At 57.1% G+C, this 17873-nt stretch overlaps 3 protein-coding genes across 3 annotated transcripts; 2 read left to right on the forward strand and 1 right to left on the reverse strand.

Annotated features, from left to right (window-relative positions):
- Positions 1-674: 674 nt before the first annotated feature.
- Positions 675-2546, forward strand: BESB_025490 (RCC1 domain containing protein; the record flags this gene model as incomplete). Its single annotated transcript, XM_029361229.1, has 1 exon — positions 675-2546. One exon carries the CDS (start codon positions 675-677, stop codon positions 2544-2546), a length of 1872 nt encoding a protein of 623 aa, XP_029215584.1.
- Positions 2547-2774: 228 nt separating this feature from the next.
- Positions 2775-8707, forward strand: BESB_025500 (uncharacterized protein; the record flags this gene model as incomplete). Its single annotated transcript, XM_029361230.1, has 6 exons — positions 2775-3743; positions 4375-4498; positions 4870-5532; positions 6206-6453; positions 6759-7781; positions 8396-8707. The coding sequence occupies 6 exons, from the start codon at positions 2775-2777 to the stop codon at positions 8705-8707; spliced, it is 3339 nt and encodes a 1112-aa protein (XP_029215585.1).
- A 1671-nt stretch (positions 8708-10378) lies between these two features.
- BESB_025510 (CBS domain-containing protein) lies at positions 10379-16943 on the reverse strand (the record flags this gene model as incomplete). The annotated part of the gene is made up of 10 exons (XM_029361231.1): positions 10379-11341; positions 11839-12009; positions 12216-12325; positions 12692-12756; positions 13151-13230; positions 13714-13781; positions 14037-14663; positions 14933-15071; positions 15377-15596; positions 15799-16943. The coding sequence occupies 10 exons, from the start codon at positions 16941-16943 to the stop codon at positions 10379-10381; spliced, it is 3588 nt and encodes a 1195-aa protein (XP_029215586.1).
- Between the last annotated feature and the right edge of the window lie 930 nt (positions 16944-17873).

Here is a 17873-nt window from a genome sequence, read left to right on the forward strand (position 1 = left end):
ATCCAGCCGTGGGAGCATGTGTACTCCGTGTCTAGACGCTACACCGGTGTTGCATGTTGTGGCTCGGCGTCAGCGGGGCCAGAGTCGAATGCCCTCTAGCTGGCTGCACAGAAATATGCATCCAAATTTTTTGCGTCAAAGGGAGTCATGCAAAAATGGAATTATATGAGCACACATCTTCCCACAAGTGCGTACGATCTCCAGACGAGAAAATGTGGCTCAGTCCTTCTCTGTTTAAGGAGAAAAACTAAAGGCGAACTCCGATCGGTGCACGTGCTGAAGGGAAAATGTCTTCAAATAACTTTCAGATGTAACTGACAGTGCGCCATCAAAGAAGTATTCTGTGCGAGTTGCGCAGCCGGGACTTCGCCGTGTAGATCTGGGTTTCTTGCTGGCCATTTCGCGGAGTTGTCCACATGTGTAAGCATTGCACGACCATATCCACATAACAACTTCCACGCCTCGAAGAAAAAGATACACCATCGCCGAAAACATCTGTCCGTTACGTAAATTGTCGTTTTGACTTTGTATGTACGGAATGCATCTGGCGGGCCCTCAGTTACTCTTGCACAGGCACAACGGAGTATGTGGCTCAGACCTGTGTTCTCATCACCGTTAGCAAGTCCTCGTGTGTGTCATCTCCATTCCGCGGATCTACAACAAGCCAAGCAACGATGTATGATGAAGAGCGTTGCTGTGTCCTGTTAGGGACTGCTGCTTGTCATACAAGGCCATGTGCCACGGCGTCAAACATCTTGGAAGTGCCCGAGCTTTTCCGGAGGCGCACTGCTAGACATCACGAGCACGCAAGCCTCGCGCGCCCCCAAGTAGCACGTTATGGAGATTATTCCTGTCGCGTCGGCAGCGTTTTCTTCTTGGGGAAGGAAACGAACGGGACTTTCAGCACAGTGCCTGGCTTGAGCGGCCGTCACATTTCATTTATCAGCGGCGGATATGATAAAATTTTAGTAGCAGTCAGTTCCCCGACCGCCGTCCATGCCTCGCGACCACGGCGGTGCCATTCTACGCAGCAGCATAGAGAATCTGGCTCACACACCAACATTGACATGAAACAGGCGCATGGGATCTGTGACCCAGTTCAAGCCAATTGCTTTGTCGAAGATTCTTATTTCGATGCTAGCCGTCTCATTCCCGTGAGGCCCAGTAACAGCTCTCGGCTTCGGTCTCAAACAAGCGTACCCCCTCCTCAGCCCAGGCAACAATGCGGCTCCCGCGTGAGTGATCCCCTGATCCTCGGCAAGCGCCAGCACAGGAGCCAGGAAGCGGAGATCCATCATTCGAATCGCGCGGTATGCTTGCACCAACGGGGCGGAGAGCAATCCCCCACTAGACGACTGCCCCATAGTCGTTGTCAAGACCAGCCGTCTCAAGCAACATGTGAAGCTGGAAACCTCTCGTTCAACCAAGTTGTCGTCGCCGCGTTTGCAGGCTCTAAGTTCGGCAGGGATCGAGTGGTCTGGGCATGTCCAGGACGTCATCATTTCCTCATTCTTACATCTTCCGGTCGTCTGTATTCAAGCGGAGACAGTCCTTACGGGTGTATGGGGCAAGGCGGACTCGCTTGCAGCGGCGCGCCACTTGCCATCCCTGCCCTTCGACACGCGCGCGTCACTCAAGCGTGTGTAGGTGAATCTTACTCCTTAGCTCTCACTGCAGATGGTGGGGTCTACTCTTGGGGGGGAGGATTCCACGGCCAGCTGGGCCGCGCTCCTGAGGAGGTTTCGCTTATACCTCGGTTCCTACAGAGACTGATGCGCATCCCAATTAACGCTATCGCCTGCAACGAAAGTCACGTCATTGCGATTACGCGAGACGGGGGGAGATGCCTTGCTTGGGGAAGTAATGACTGCGGGCAGCTGGGACTGGGCCGGCGATGCCCCACCCAGCATACTCCCCAGTTTGTGGAGATTACCAAGGGGGAGAATGCCTCGATCTGCAACGAGGGACAGCCAGCCCTTAACCATAACCTCGAGCCCTTCGATAACGTGTCAAGTGCTAAACAGACAGCTGAGAGAGCGGGCCCTTCCCACGCTTGCACCCACAGCGCAAGGGAATTCGTCATGGTCTCAGGCATCGCTGCCGGCTGGCGGCACTCTCTTGCCCTGAGTGTAGAAGGAGATGTCTACGCGTGGGGTTTAAATGCTTGTGGCCAGTTAGGCCTCGGGCACCGAGGACGCACCGACGTTCCTACAATCGTGTCAGACTTCCCGCCCCAACATCTAGAACTCTGGAGCTCTCCGTACCTGCCTACTAGCCAGAAACGTATCGTTTCTGTGAGCGAGTCAAGCGCTTTTGCCCCAAAAGCCGGGGGAGGACACGAACGGCCGTTTAGACCGAAAGTCCATCAGATCTCTGCCGGCAGACTATTCTCTGCCTTTCTCCTTGAGGATGGCCGCGTTCTAGTTAGCGGCCGAATTCCAAGTGGAAAAGAGGAAGCAACGAGAGAAAAAATCACTCGGAACCATCTCCGCGTCACAGAGCGAAGCAGAAAGGAAATCCAGGCTTGCCTGACGCCCAGTAAGTAACAGGGAGCTGCACCTAAGATGAGGACATAGACAGAGAGCTGGGGAGAGTGAAAAGTAGACGCATGCCTCGGGGCAATGCCACAACGAGCTCGTCAGACCTTCTCCTCCACTGAAGCTGTCAAAGGGTGTAGCGTCCACCTGGTAGGCACACACGCGCACCCGCCCTCTTGTGAATTGTCGCTTCCGCAATTTAGGGTTTAGGGCTTCCATGAGCGCGTGTGGTACCAAATGCCGCGATCACGGCCGGCAGACGCAAAGGTAGCTTTCCCCCTTCTTCTTGTTTGCTCCTTACGTCCAGCGGTCGTCCCGGGTCTCGAGGGCCTTTACTCGAGTGTAATTGCTACCAGCAACGAGGCAGTTTTGGCATTCGCGCCGTGCCAAGTCTACGGATTGTGGCCTCGGCTTCTGCCGCTCCCCGGATCTACCCAAGCATCTTCAGTCCTCCATATTCGCCTTTCTGCCCTGCCTGTCTCATGTGACAGCGTGGAAAGTGGACGTGCCGCTTTTTGTTTCGTCGCCACTAGCAGGGCGACGGAGGCCGGGCGGGAAGGCAACGACCAGCCGATGCCTGCCACAGGGAGCTCAAGCATGGAGAGCCGTGGAGAGACTAAAGAAGGGCTTCTGGGAGGAAGCGCGAAGTTGCGCTCTTCAACACGGGGACGAAGGAACGAAGCAGAGCACACCACGTGGCAGGAGTCTCTCTCTGCCCCAGAAACGCACATATCACCCTCTCGGTGTGCAAACAATCTTGAGGGGCACGCAGTCCTTGTGCATTTCCGCCCGGTGGGCGGATTCGCAGGAGAACTGCGACAATGGTTGTCGCCTCCACCCGCCAACCGTTTAGGCGATTCTTGTGCGTATCGGTGCGGCTTTCGGGATGGGCTACCCGCCATTATCGCACCGGGAGAGGTAATGTACCGCACAGGAGCCCCCGATGTAGTCTGTGAGTGTCCTCCCCTTCCCGGTCAAGGGTTATTGGCGCTGCCCTCGCGTGCCGGCAGACCACGCGCGTGCGACGGGCGGGAGTCTAGCAGCGCCTCAACCTGTTCGTCTTCGTCAAAGAGTGTTGACAACTTACCGCACCGTTCCTTCTTTGAACCTGAGAGCCCGGAAGAAGAGCAAGAGACCAGAGCGTTGTACGCCACCAAGAAAGCGTTTGACAACAGCGCCCACCATATCTTCCCCTACCATGTCGAGGTGAGGCGGTGCTTCTTTCCGGGCAGTGGGGGATGACCTGAGGGTCTCCTGAGCTGTCCATCCGTAGGTCTACGCGGTTGTGAAGGACCAGATTGTCCAATTATATTCCCCATGTAAGCGTGGGCAGAGCCAGGTGCTGGAAGGCCGGCAGGCCAATCTAATAGGTACCTCTTTTCTCTGGCTGTAGTGTAGATCCCGAAGTATATGTACGCTATACACATGGAAGGTGAAGGCGTGACTCACTGTGTCACGGGTAAGATGCGGGTGGCGGCTTTGGCTGCAGATCTTCTTCCTCGTATCTTCACATTTCGCCACTCTCCAGACGAATTAATTCACCTGTATGGAACTCAAGATTGGTGGTTCTGTTAACTAGGAGATGAAGTATTGATGCCAACACATGTTAGCACGCATTTCCAGTTTCCAAATGAGCTAGGAAAGACCGAGACTTTAAAGCTTCAACTTCGGCCACCTGTGCCATAGAACTGCAGACGCATCTTGCCATAGATGCGCATGATCGAGTGTAACGTAGCGCGGGTCGGTTTGTGATGAAGCGGGCACTTGCAAACGTCCCTGGGTGTTTTGTGGCTGACCTCGACTCTACTTGCTGCGGCTCCTCTCATGCCGTCCACAGGTGTCTATTGACGGCGGCTGCTGCTGGAGCATGGCAGAGCAAGACGTACCCAGAGCAGTAGTCCTGTTCGCCAACTTTCCGCGGCGAGTGACGCATGTGACCCCGAACAACATCTCAGTTGACGGTGAGGAGGCGCTTGAGGCTGAACCTGCGCAGAAGAGATATTCTTTTGAGAAGTCATTAGAGAAATCTACTTCGGATGCAGGCTGAATTTCGTGTGAACCTTGCAGAGCATGTTAACTGTTGTCGTGGGCAAGTTTCAGAGTGTCTATGCCAATCGGCCCGGCATGAGCCAAGTCCTGCAGGCCGCGCAAATGGTCACTTCAAACAATAGAGGGATATACTGCACCCAGATCTGCCCTTTTTCAGACGTCGGTGCCGCCCGACCTATTAAAGAAGAGACCTTTGCGGGGCCTTGACTCGCGTATCCCGGCCGAGGGAGTCGTGTCTTCTGGGGGCATGCGTGACGTTGGCTGCGAGTTGTGTCCGCTTCAGGGGGTGTTTCACTCAGGATTTTCCTCGACTATCTCCCGCCTGGTGCTCCAGAAGACGAGCTCGTCGTCAGGTTTACCTGCGTCCGGCGCGGAGGCGCTAGCGCCATTTCAAGTCAGTCCGCCCGGGCGCTGGCAAACCCGGCGCTCTTCCCCACGGTTTTGAGCCAATCTCCTCCATCGCGAGCCTTGAGCTGTACGCTTCCTGGGAGTTGCCACTCGTTGTTGCACCGCGCATTGAGTTCCCATGACGATGACCGGGCGGCCTCTCTTGCCGGTCGCCCCACGCCGCACGCAGACGCCACCAGCTTTGGAGCTGCCTCTGCAGCTGCTGCTTGCCGCAAATGGGCTTGCCACACAGACGTCGGGCGTGCTGGTAGAAGGCTGCCTCGGTGCGCAAGCGAGTCCTGCCTCGACTGGTACACGAAGAGCGCGCAGGAAGGCGATACAACTGAAGCGCAAGGCAGGGAGGAGGAGCTTTCGTACTCTATCTTCGTCCCAGCGAGAATTGTGATTGCCCCCAGCAGAGCTGATGAGGCAACCAGCCCGCTGGTAGAGGACTCAGCGGAAAAAGGCAAACCCACACTCGCCGTGCAGTGTCTCTCTCCCGCTCTCGATGAAACAGTCCTCAACGAATTCGATACTTTCGTCGACGTAGGGCTGAACGGTAGGTCGTCCGCCAACAGCACACAGTGGGAGGAAAGTGGCAACGCACGTGGAGGTCAAGTATATAAGCACCTCCGAAACGGCAGTCGACCGTCAGACGAGGTCAGCAGGCGGCCTTCGTCTGGCACATTTAGGGCACTGCGTTGTCCCCGGAGCGCTCGGAGCATTGCGAAGAGATGCCAAGGGGGCACCTCTAATTATTTCAGATTTAGTCCCAGGTGAATCTTGAGCTTTTCCTTTTCTTATAGAACCACAATTATGATTTTGTAGCGCATGTCCTGCCCCAGGAAACTGCCCTCTGGAGACCCGCAGCCTGCCAGCGATCCACTAGGCGGACGGTGTCATAGAGCGGACTGTGGATGGCAACTTGCCCCCTCTAGCCCACATATGCTCAGTCTGCTGAGCAATTCATTCACACGACTCCCCGTCGGGGCTTCGGTCGCGGACGGTTCTCAAAGGCACACAGAACTGCATGCAGCACACACTCGGTTTTTGTGCTGGCGAACGGAAATTCAGAAGCGTCCGTGGCCTCGGCATTCAGAGCGGGTATCTGGGCGCCCGGAGGAAAAGCGGAGTTCAGCGCTAGATATGGGCCTTTGCTGTAGACACCAGCTACGATGGCCTCATATTTCATGACTCACCTTGAAATGCGTTGAGCTATGCATTCGGTTCAGGCGTGCATTTTACCGAGAGCCCACAGCGACTCCACGTCGTCGACGTGCAAATCCTAGGCATATACCCCGATGTGGGTTCGAGTGTCAGAGAGACGCTGGTGCATATCCAGGCGAACGACTGCTTCGAATCGGAGGATGCCGTCGTCCTCCTTCGGTTCCCTGACGCCACGGAACAGGTTCTGCCAGCGCATGTCGATGTTGAGTCTCACCGAATCAGCTTCGTGATGCCACCTGCGATAACGGCGCCGGTGCGTCTCATGTAGTGTGTTTGCCTCCGCTCCCAAGGCAGATACTGCTGGACTCAAAAAGTAGCGGAGCTAGAGAGCCAGCTGGCTGCGTCACTTTGGCGGCATATCAGCGCCGAGTGTCTTCGTCTGTGGGAGTGGTGGAGGGGCCTCAAAAAGTGACGCAGCAATGTGCATCTTGATGTTATAGTACATTTGTTCGATGCGCGTTTTCAAAGGGGTGTCAAGTCTGCGGTGACGTTTGTTGTGCTGGTGGTGCATGCCCATCTAGAAGCTGCACCTCCACTTGCTTTTCTCTGTATCCACAGGCGCGCGTTCTGGCTGAACAAGAGGGAGCAGGTGCCTCAGGACAAGTCGTGGACGCGGCGACGCGCTCTCCTAGAGACGACTCACAATGGAACGGCAATATGAAAGGACAGTTACACCCCACAAGTTACGAATCCAGTGATGGTGTTCGTGATGTAGACGAAACGCCACCTGGTGAAGACAGCGTAGAGTCTTTCGGTCGGCCCCCTCCCGCTGGACATGTCTCAGTGTTTCTCTCCTTCAACGGTCAAGTGTTCAGTCGAAGCGCGGCTCGGTTTACGCACTACTGCGAAGACGTTTTTACTGCGAATGCAGTGGCGTACACGGTGTCTGAAAATGGAGATCATTTCGAAGCAGAGCTTGACACCGTCCTCGCCCCGCAAACTCGAGTGGTCGTCTCGCTCCCCTTCGCCGTTGCAAGCAATAGTGCGCAAGCTCGTCTGACGGTTCTTCGGGCGTGCTGTCCTTCGGCATCCGAGTTTTTGAGGCGTTTGAACGATGATGCGGCTCCTTCGTCACCCGCAGGAGGGGCTGCGACCGCCGACGGAGACCGACTTGCGCTCTCTTCCACGGGAGCCACGAATGATGTCGACACTCTGAGCGAAGAAGCCATAGACCGAGTGCTTTTTCTGCCAGCGACCATCGACATGAACCCACAGCCACTTGCCCTTTTGCCTGATCCGAACCGCTCAAAAAGGAAACCACTAGGGAGCGGGCGGGCGATAGAAAGTCAGCGAGGACGTGCCGGAGCTAGCAACGCCACCGCCGGCCGAGCTAAGGCAAAAGCTGCTACAGGTGGCGGGTCAGGAGCCCCCCATCTCGCGCCCGCTGGAGCGGGGACAGGCCCAGAGACAAAGAGTGTGTCTCCAGGCTTAGGCGGTAGCCGAGAAACGAGTGGCGGCGCAGCAGGAAGGAGTGTAGTTTCTGCCGCCGGGGGAGCTCCGCGGGCTAAAACACGCGGCGAAAAGGCAGATGGTGCCAGACCGGAGAGCGCAGAAGAAAGCGTGCAAACCCCAACGCTAACGGTGAGAGATTCAAAATAAAAGAATGTATCAGGCAATTGCCTGCAACATGTTGACACCGCACCTTGAATACACAAGCACCAATCACCAAGCTCATAGGCACAGAACTCCCTGGAAGCTGAGCCTTACTCGACGCAGCGGTGTTACTGACCGCGTCACCGCCTGGCACAATACCCTGAACGTGGATGCCGCAGATAGTTACAGGTCGGTACGCGTGACTGGATGGCAGGCTGCTCCAGTGAAAACGGTTTCCAATCTCTTGTATGTCTCCTGGTTCTGTTATTCGAGGTGATAATACCGGAGCTGACGTTCCCTGCGTTGACGAATGAAGAACAAGCGGAAGTCCCCGAAGAGTTTGTCCACGCGGTCTTAGACATCTCCCTTGACGGCCAGAGATTCATACCGGTCAGGGACGCCAGAGTCCTCCGAATCCAGAGTAAGTCCATGGTAGGAGTCTTATCGCTGTCATGTTGTGAGCACATTAGAACAGCAGCAGGCCCGGGTCTCGACAAATGCGTCGTATGCGACACAGTCTGCGTTGAACGATCTACGAGGGTTGTGCACCCGTCACGAACAGATATTGTGGTTCCTGCCCCCGATATTTCCTGTCCCTGCAGGTTTACCCCCCCGGCCGTCGCTGGGAAATGATGCTCATTCCGTCCGAAGCGGAGCGGACTGCAGGCCGCACTCCCCTCACCACGGAAAAACACGAAAAAAAGGTCACTTGGCTGATTGAGCATGCTGCCCCCCACGTTATTGAGTCTGATGGCTTCCGAAAAGCACGTTTCTCCCTAGTCTCTATGAATTGCCCGTACTCCCCTGTCAGTGTCAGCGAGTCATCACCTCTTGGGTGGTCTCTGGCGGTGCCAGTCCGCTACCGTTCCCGCGGTCACCTCCATATTCGCGCAAGTGCAGTGTTCGTGCGATGAACACAGATTCATACGAGGCTCACCCCAACTCATCCTTCTGCGCTGCCCAGCTTCTATGTAATGTCCGTACGGGGAGCTCGCTGGCGCTCTGGACGGTGAACGAAGAAAGACGAAGTGTGCCCTCCGTTCATATTGAAGCCGTCCAGTGATATGGCGCCTTAAACGTACCTCTAGGGTACCTCAGTGCAGTGCTCATAATATACCAGGCGACACGACTTCTACTGCCTACGTACTTCCAGCTTTCCAGGCCCCCGCTTGTGCCCCTCTTCCTGTCCACTGCCTAGCAATCCCATCAAAAGTCTGAATTTAGACGGGAAATATGACGCATCAATATTCACTGATGTAGTGCCTTCATTTACACACAAGGACTGCGAAACGCTCTGCCACTCACACTGTCCCATCAGCAGCAAGGCACACGTCAGCTGCTTGGCATGGCCCTAACCTCACAAGCCCCACGCTTCATGGCTTCCTGTCGCCAAGCTGAGCTGCCACCGAGGAAAGAACTACAAGCGCCCTACACGAAGCATTTATATTAGAACGCGTTTCAGAGGTGGCCTCCGGGGTCAAGGAGTTATGTTCACTAATGCGCAAGGACGCATGCAATAAAACAGCAAGAATCGGAACTGAAGCCATATGGTCGCTCCGTCTTCAGCTAGTCACGAAGACACACTCACGAGCCCACACCATAACTTCTTCATCTTGATGGTTTACGGTAGAAACATAACACAGTGATCTTTATGCAGTTCAGCCTCATAATCTGTACGCAGATACGGGTAAAACTGAGGCAGTATTGATTCTCGACGTGGAAAAGTGAACTACCTTGCCATCCAGCGCCGCGAGGCTTGTAGCAAAGGCAAACAAATACCAAATCCTAAATCCATATCACTGGCGAAATGAGTGAGTACGTGGAGTGGAGATCCAACGTCTTGAACCCCAAAAAACTGATCACGTGAGTTGATGTCCGTCTGCCACCTCTGCTGCTGACCAACCGGGGTCCCGCTGTGCTCATAGAAGAAAACATGCCTCGCGTAAGGCAGGCAAGGCAGACTGTGCGTCGTGCAACGCCACAGCGCCTCGGTATACGAAAACGGTCTTTGCGCACAGTTACCGTTGCATCTCTTCTTAAATTACAGTTGAATACGACAGCCCGAAAGGGAGTTATCTGGGAATGTCGAATGTTAAACTTACTGCCGTGCGGACTGCAACCACCCCCCCCCCCCCTTCCATTTCTTGTCACCTAGTGACAGCATTAGCATGTTACATCCATGGCTCAAGGCTGTCGCGGCCGAAACAACACGCGGGAGTGATAAGCACTAAGTACGCTGTCCAGTTCGCACGCACCCCGCGCACGCAGTCAACAAAACCAAATGAGGGCGGCGGGCGACGCAGCTGGCAGGAGCGCGCTTGCTTTGCGTATGGCCCTCCGGCCATGCCGCTTCATGAGCTTCTGCCAAGCATCATGTCTCATTTTTCGCCGCGTACTCTCAGGAACTCTCTCGGGTTCGTCAAACGAGTACGCTCACTTTCTGTCTCTCCGTGCGTCCGCTCGGTAGAAACAAGCTTCCTACCGCGCTCTTTTTGACTTCCTGCAGAAGCCTCACTTTTGGACAACTGCGGGGGTGCTCGCCCACGAAATACAATCAGGTCGCACGTAACACGTAGCCGGCGTGCTTAAAATGAACTTCCTTCTGCCCCAGACCCTGTGAGAGCCTCCTGCTCGCCAGCTACAGGGCGCCCGCTGGAGGAGTGAGTGGCGCTCCCACTAGCGATCCACGTAGGGCGCCGTCGTTTAGTGCGACGGTTGGGTGCATAGCATGGCTGCTGACTTTCGGGCGCGCACTGGCGGCCTGCGGGTGTGGACGCCACCTCCGCTGAAGCCAGGCGACCGGGCGAGAGAGGATTTTCTCCCGGCGACAGAAGTGTCCCTGCAGCTGAAGTCTCTGCCGACGAGGACAGAGCCGCTGGAGCTTCCGGCGAGGCGGCCGTGCAGGGACTTGGCCGATACATCTCTTGCTTCAGTGCAAGCGACGACGTGTCGCTCAATGTTCGGAGCGGCTCTGTGTCCAAGCCACTTCCCAAAGAGGGCATGCTCGATAAAGGGCGAGACGCAGTCTCGCGGGTTGAGCCTGCATGGGCGGCCAGCGCGGTCAACCCGATAGTCGCTGCAGCTGCTTCTGCCCCCGCGCCTGGGAACAGGTCGCAGGGCGTTCGCGCCGAGCCGCGGGTGTCCAGGCGCGCCACGCCGTCCTGTCCCTCGTCTGCAGCTGCCGCGGCTGCTCGATCGCCGGGGGTCAAGAGAAGCGCGGCGCGACTGCCGAGGTGTGGCAGCGCCCCGAACGAGGCAGACACCGGCGACTGGGCCGACGCAGCCTCTTCGGCAGCGAGAAGCGAAGCGAAGCGACTCATGCTTCCCGGACTCTGAGTCGAGAAAAGGAGCGGGTCCCTGTGCGACACCGAGCGCAAGCCGCCGAGAGGCCGGCCGCCCGCCGCCTCTGCGCGAGGCTGACCGAGGAGCAGCAATTCGGAAGTGTCCATCCCGTGGTATCTGGAACGCACCGGCGTGATTCCACGCGCCCGCGAGTGGCAGCTGCTCGCCGACGCCAAGCCGTGCGCTGTCGACGGCACCATGCCTTCCTGGCAGGAACAGGAAACACAGACGAGACAGCAAAAGGGTGCCCGACAAGCGAGGAAGAAGGGAGCAAATGGGATTTTATAGGAAGAATGAAATACACCAGCTGGCCGCGAGATAAGGAAGCCAAGAGGGCAAGCCGCGCACAATGGGCAGAGCATGCCATACAGCTAAAGGTGTCAGGTGCGACAGGCAAGCGATCGGATGCGTCGAACGCAGGATAGGAAACCATATACAGATAGAAACTTCCGATATAAGCAAGTGCAAAAATTTAAGGTGGCTAGACAAATCTTTGAGACGCAGCAAAATCAGAATCACCGAGGGATGTGTCACGATAAAGCAGAAGCCAATGCAGAATTTCGCAAGGAGCTAGAACTGGGCGAGCCTGCACACGCGTCCCCTCTATGCCCCTATTCGCCTTCTCTGAGTCAACTCTGCAGGTCCGCCAATCAGCTCGCGTGGCAGCCCATCGAGCAGCAACAGGGAACGCAGAAGGCCTCACCACGCGCTTATCGAACTCATCCATTATTTCCTCTTGAATGAGTTCCTCTATAACATCCTCCAGCGTGACGATTCCGAGGAGATCGGCGGTGGCGGGGACGTCCACATTTTGCTCCCAGGCCTGCTGGTATGCGGCGACATCGTGCGTTACGAAGGCCAAGTGACAGCGTCCCTGAAGAGAAGGGATATCGAGCACAACTCGGCAGCGGCGATGGAGCCGAAGGATAATGAACACAGTGCAACGGATCCTGCTTGCACAAGTCGCATCATTGTTCCAGCGCCAGGTTGCCTCCCCTCGCCACGCAACTCGGCCAATGACTGCGTCACGCAGCGAAGATGTCTGCGAAAAAGCAGAGCACCAGTTCGCAAAGAGTTTACCTCCTGAAATTCATTCAAAACTTGATACGGATTCACGGACGGCGCGATAAATAACGGCGTGCACAGCCGTCGAAATGCCCGTCCTCGCATTAGGTCGCGGATTCTAACGCCTGCATACAGACAGCATACACCCCCTCCCCCTCCCGGCAGAGCAGCTTTACTGGGCCAGAGCAAAGACGCGCGCGTTTTAGATACTGTCCAGCAGGCACCCCTTTACGCGTGCCCTAAGAGTTTCCGTAAAAGCCAGTTCCGCAGTGAAGCAATTAGCACCCTGGCGCTTGGCCCGTAGCCGTACCCACGTCTCGAAGGTTCCTCCGACGGACACGAACCCTACTAGCTGGCAAACACACGTGATCTGCGGTGAAGCGCAACGTTCTTTTAGCTGGATAGGGCTGACCGCATGTAGCGCCTTGAGGTGATGCATCTGCATGTGTAGGCTGGTGGATAAGAGTCAAGAGTTTAAGTCTGTTCTTTACCCGCATTTGGATCAATCAAAATCAGACTCTTCACCAAAAGGACGCCTCGAACGTTTGAGCGACGCCTGTCCGCAGAGAACACACACAAGTTAGAGAGTACAGCGTTCGCCACGCTGTGCATACCATCTTTCGCACAAGCCCCGGGCAGGCAGCTGCTGCACGAGTATTTGGCCTTCACTCCTGTGGGTGACGCTGGGCGGGGTGTGTGCGCGGGCCCCAGAAGGTCGCGCATTTGTTAGTAGTTTGAGGCACGCGGCGCCCTCCGCCGCCGTCGAACACACACACAAAACAAAACACAAAAACACAGCGCTGGACACAGGCGGTGCGCGCAGGCCACAGCTCTGCCGTGGACAAACGCGAAGGGTCGCACCTGCGGAACACGACCCGCACTTGGAGCCGACCGTACCCTACTGCTGCTGCGCCCGCGCTGGCGCGTCGAGCGTTACGGCCTCGTCTTACGCTTCATATACTGGAATGCGGGAATGGCCTTTGCGGAGAATATCGACGAGCAAATCGCGGGTAAGGCGCATCGAGCACTCCTGCAAAGTACGAGACACATGTGCAGAACTATAACGTCTATGTTTTTTTTTAGTTGAGTTATACAGCTCTGGATCGCGGATCATTTGTACAGACCAGCAGCTGGCCACCAAGGGCGAGGCCAGAGCGCAGCAACTAAAATACCCAAAACAGCCACCAGAGCAGAAGTGCCGAAGGGGGGAGACGACTTTAGTTATGCGCGTGTGCCAAACGCCGTCTGTAACGAAATTAGACCAAATAAGTATTACGGTAGATAGAGAACAAACGGTCTCAATTTGATACCAACGAAATCAGCATCTTGGCCGCGTATTGCATAGCGCCTCCCGCCAGAAGACGCCACACGCAAGTCAGAAGATCGCGGATCTACAGTTATCGGCACGGCGCCCTCTGCGTCAACAGCAAGGCCTGGTGCCCCCACCCGCCCGCCCCTAGGCAGGATTCGTTTAGGCTCAGGTGAAGAGGTGCGCTACTTCTCAGATGCCTACGAGCATAAAGACGTCGTGAAGCGGGACCATGAAGTCGCATATGCTCTTGCACGCCATATCCAGCGCACCTGCTCACAGGGCGCAGCGTTTGATAGTTTGAGCCTGGGGGTCGCGTTCAAACGGCGCGATAAACGAAGGGAAGCATAAGATGTAGGGAGTAACGCATCGGGTGGTCATGTCGCTGCTGGTACCACATCAACGACGGGAGACTAGAGAGGCGCGCGGTTCGCCCCGCCAGAAACACACAAATTCTGAACCATCTCGCTCAGTTGCAGCCCGCTTTTCAAGGGAATGTTAGTGCAGCCAGCAGCGACCCGACGTACCCTGCATGATAAGAACCTCATCCCGATCTAGGCCAACGGCATCTTCCATTTCTTCTCGCGCTCGCCATCTCTTTCCCTCCGTGTCTCCAAGGCCGCCCTCGCCTCTCGAGGCGGACTGCAGGGCGTCCCCCGGCGTAGACCTGTGTATGGCCGCATCTGGCAAAGAGACATTTCTCGAGGCTCGGTGCGCAGCGCCGGCTGCCTCTTCAGCGCCGTCCTGCCTTTCTAAGCCCTCTCCCGCATCGGCGCCTGAACCGCGCAGGGCGCTTTGGGGATCGAGCTTTCGCTCGCCTCGTAACCCGCTCAGTCTCTGCTCGTTCTCCCCGCCAGCCTCTGCCGAGTCCCTCTCCCGGTCTCCGCCGCCCTGCCGAGAGGAAAGAGGCGAGCTCTCTGCGCATGCGTTGTCTCCCGCTGCGTCACCAAGCCGCGAATTCCCGTGCCGGCCGCGATCGGCTCCCGGCTCCTCCGGCGCTGTACTCTGGCGCGGCGGCGCGGCGCGGTCGTCGCTCGCTGCCGGCGTAGAGCGAGGCCTCTCCGCGGACGCGCCCACAGCGACGCAACGCCCTTGCTGCTGCTCTATTGCGTGCTGGAGCAGAAACGGGCGACGGCGATCCTTCTCATGGAGGCCTGGGGGGCACAAACGCACCGCAAGCGGCACGTCAAGTCGCACGCCGCGGAACCGGAGAGGGCGGCCAGAAGAGCGACGATGCCGTCCTTGGGCTACAGGTAATGACGCCACTGTGCCGGTTCCGGAGGAATGCACAGAGAGAGGCCGCAAGAGGCAGCACTGTTGTGGCTTTCAACTGGTTTTGTTCTCTGGTTTTTCGCACAAAACCAGGGGAGACCGGGTCACCAAAGCAGAACAAATGTGAGGCGATCCTCTAACTGGCACGAACCAATTAACGCCTTCAGATGCGAGCGCGCGTAGAGATTCGTTCGGTTTTCTGACGTGAGGAAACGGTCTAGAAGTTTGCTGATCGGGTAAGCGAGAGGCGCAAAGAGGAAGATCAAAAGCCGCACCGCTGGGGCCATTGCCTGCACAGCAAACGCGCAATAGCGGCACTTGCTGAAGGCGCAGCAACTCACACACGGCAGTAGAAAAACCGAGGCAGTTCCTGACGAGCCAGTGGGATGAGGAGGAAGGGGAAGGAAGGTCGCTGGCGGAGTCATAGTAAATCCTGACACCGGCGTCAAAAGGAGTGTTGAAAACAGAATGCGGAACACTTCAGAGCAGCGTAGCAGTAAGCGAAGGCGTCTCACCACAACAGCCAGTCTTGGTAAACGGAAAACGGCCCCACGCTAAGTCGGACAGAAGCGAGGCGGATGCTTCCTTTGCGTACCGCGGCAATGGGCAGTTGGTACTTCCCCGTGCAAAGCGCCTGAGGCAAGATCTCCCCGACAAAGAGGATCGCGGTGACAGAAATGACGACGGCCAGAAGCGGCGTCAGAAGCCGGTCGAGAAAGAGCGGCAACGCCTCCATCGCCAGCGAATTGCACAGCAGCAAGGTGACAAGCAGCTGATGCCGGTTCCCTCGGACGATACTGCACACAGCCTCCGCCCTGCGATTCGCACACCCAGCGCGCGTACGTATCAGCGGGGCCCCGAAAGCAAGAGCGAAACGAAAGCAGCCGCAAACCTCGCAAAAGCGCCCGACAAGCGCACTTGACAAGCCTCTACCCATTCGCTGGTCGCATCCGCTTGCTGCCCCAGTGCGCCACAAAGAAAACTCAAGACGAGATGAAGTCTATCCGCTACACTTACTGCTTCCTCTCCTGGGGAGGGCCGGTTTCCTGAATGACGAGAAGTTGGAGTTCATCAAACGACATATAACCCGTCGTCAGTCCACTCGCCAAGCCCGCGATGGCTACCAGACCGACACTGATAGACGTGTAAACCGTCCTCCAGAAAGAAGAAAGCTTCGGCTCCCCGTGAGCGTCTTCCCGCGAAGCTCCTTGAACCGGGTCTGCCTTCGTGGCACGCTTCGATGTCGAGGTGGAGGACGAAGCCTTCGGTTCGCTTGACCCGCTTGGCGCCCTCGGTGTCCCTTCGCCCTTGGAATGGCCGCTCCAGAGATCTGGATCTGACGCTCCGGAGTCGATCTCCTTCGCGCTGGCTGGAGCAACCAAATCCCCCGGCTGCGCGCGGGACTTCCGGGGCACCAGCGATGAGGCCAAGACCGAAAAGAGTTCCAAACCCTGACCCTCTCCATCCTTTTCTGTCCCCTCTTTCTCTGCAGGCGCGTTGCGCCGCGATGCTTCACCCAGCGGCTTGCCCAGTCTCCTCCTGCTCGCTGCCGAATCTTCCTGCCGGAGGCCGTCTGCTACACGAAGTGTGGATTCTCGTACTGAGTCGACCCGCCCCGGTCCCTCCTCGCCCCGCTCTGCGTGGCGTGCCTCCGCAGGAGCTGCTCTCGGCGGCTCAGTTGCGCCGACGGCTGCGGCTCCGAGCGCTCTGATTCCGTAGCTAGGCGAGACCGCGCGGTAGAGCGACGGAATCGCACCCGGCGCCCCTGCAGAGCCTGGGTTTTTTAGGCAGACGAGGACTGGAGAGACACCGAGGGACAGAACAAAGAGAAAGACGAGAGTGAAGACCGATACGAGGGAAACGCCGCGGACACGCCGCATCGGCTTCCAAAGACGGCCGCAGGCGCGGGCGCCTGGCCCCCAGGCGGCGGCAACAGGCAGAGCAAGGGTGCCATTGGACGAGGAGCTCGGACTACACGCGAAAGCAGAGACAAGAGACAGCGGAGACAGGCACCTGCGGAAAAGGCGCGCGAACGTCTCTGTTGGCGGGAGTCTAGAGTGTGGCAGCCCGATGTGTACGCGCAGCTGACAAGTTCGCGACGCCGCAGAAAACGGGGGAGAAGAAATCTTTTCTGGTTTCAGCCTGCGACGTCTGCTCCCCATCGTGCGGGAAAGCTAAGGCGCGGCAACGTCATTTATGCGACGAGCCAGGCAACGGTTCTCGCGTCACGAAACTGCCGGGTCAATTTGCAGGTCTCGAAAGCCTGCCTCGTTGCGAAGACTTGGGCAGCAGTAAGCGCACCAATATACTGCCCAAACAGCACAATAGCTGGAGTGAAAAGAACGAAAAACAAAGAACGGGCACCGGCTCGGACAACTACTGTAGATGCCAGCAACCATGCGATGAGTGAGTCACGGATGGGGAGGCACAGAGAGCTTGGGGCAAGCCGACGATTCCAGTACCTACGCTCACGTTGCAAACCTAATCCGCTTGCAAGCGTGTAGTGATCTGCCAACAGCGGGGCTGAAAAACAAAGATGAAACTGCACAGAAAAGGCGATGCTCTAGTTTCCGTTGCGCCCGCGTTCGGGTCAAGCGGTTGTCAGCGCCGCGTGACGTTGCGCACAGAGGGCAATGCTGCTGTCTCCCGCGTACGGGGGAGACAAATCGCACTGCGGCCCCATAGCTGCGCTGAATATGCACAGCCGCAGACCCTCAGAGCCGAAAGCCGCATGGTCGACCGTTCTCAGTTCTATGCAACAGGCATTACCGGCGCACAGGTCGGAAAAGGTTCTGAAACCGTCTGTACGTAGCGCCTCGTCGCCCAGGTTGGGGCGCAACACCAGCCGAGAACCTTCCGGCGCGAGCCACTGCTGTACCTCACAGCATCGAGCAGCCGACAGAGTGGACTCTCCTCGGCTCGCATCAAACAGATCGTCTTCCGGTACGGTCCGGAGGACAGATTTTTCCCTTCCTTCCTTTAGGAGGCGCAGTAGAGCCCTCACACTTGTCGACAGGCATCCGGAAGGCACGGGACTTGCAACCGAATATATACCATTCTAGCTCACGGTAGACATCTCAAACCCTGGCCTG

Source organism: Besnoitia besnoiti, assembly GCF_002563875.1.
Source record: "Besnoitia besnoiti strain Bb-Ger1 chromosome Unknown contig00014, whole genome shotgun sequence".
Lineage (NCBI taxonomy): Eukaryota > Apicomplexa > Conoidasida > Eucoccidiorida > Sarcocystidae > Besnoitia > Besnoitia besnoiti.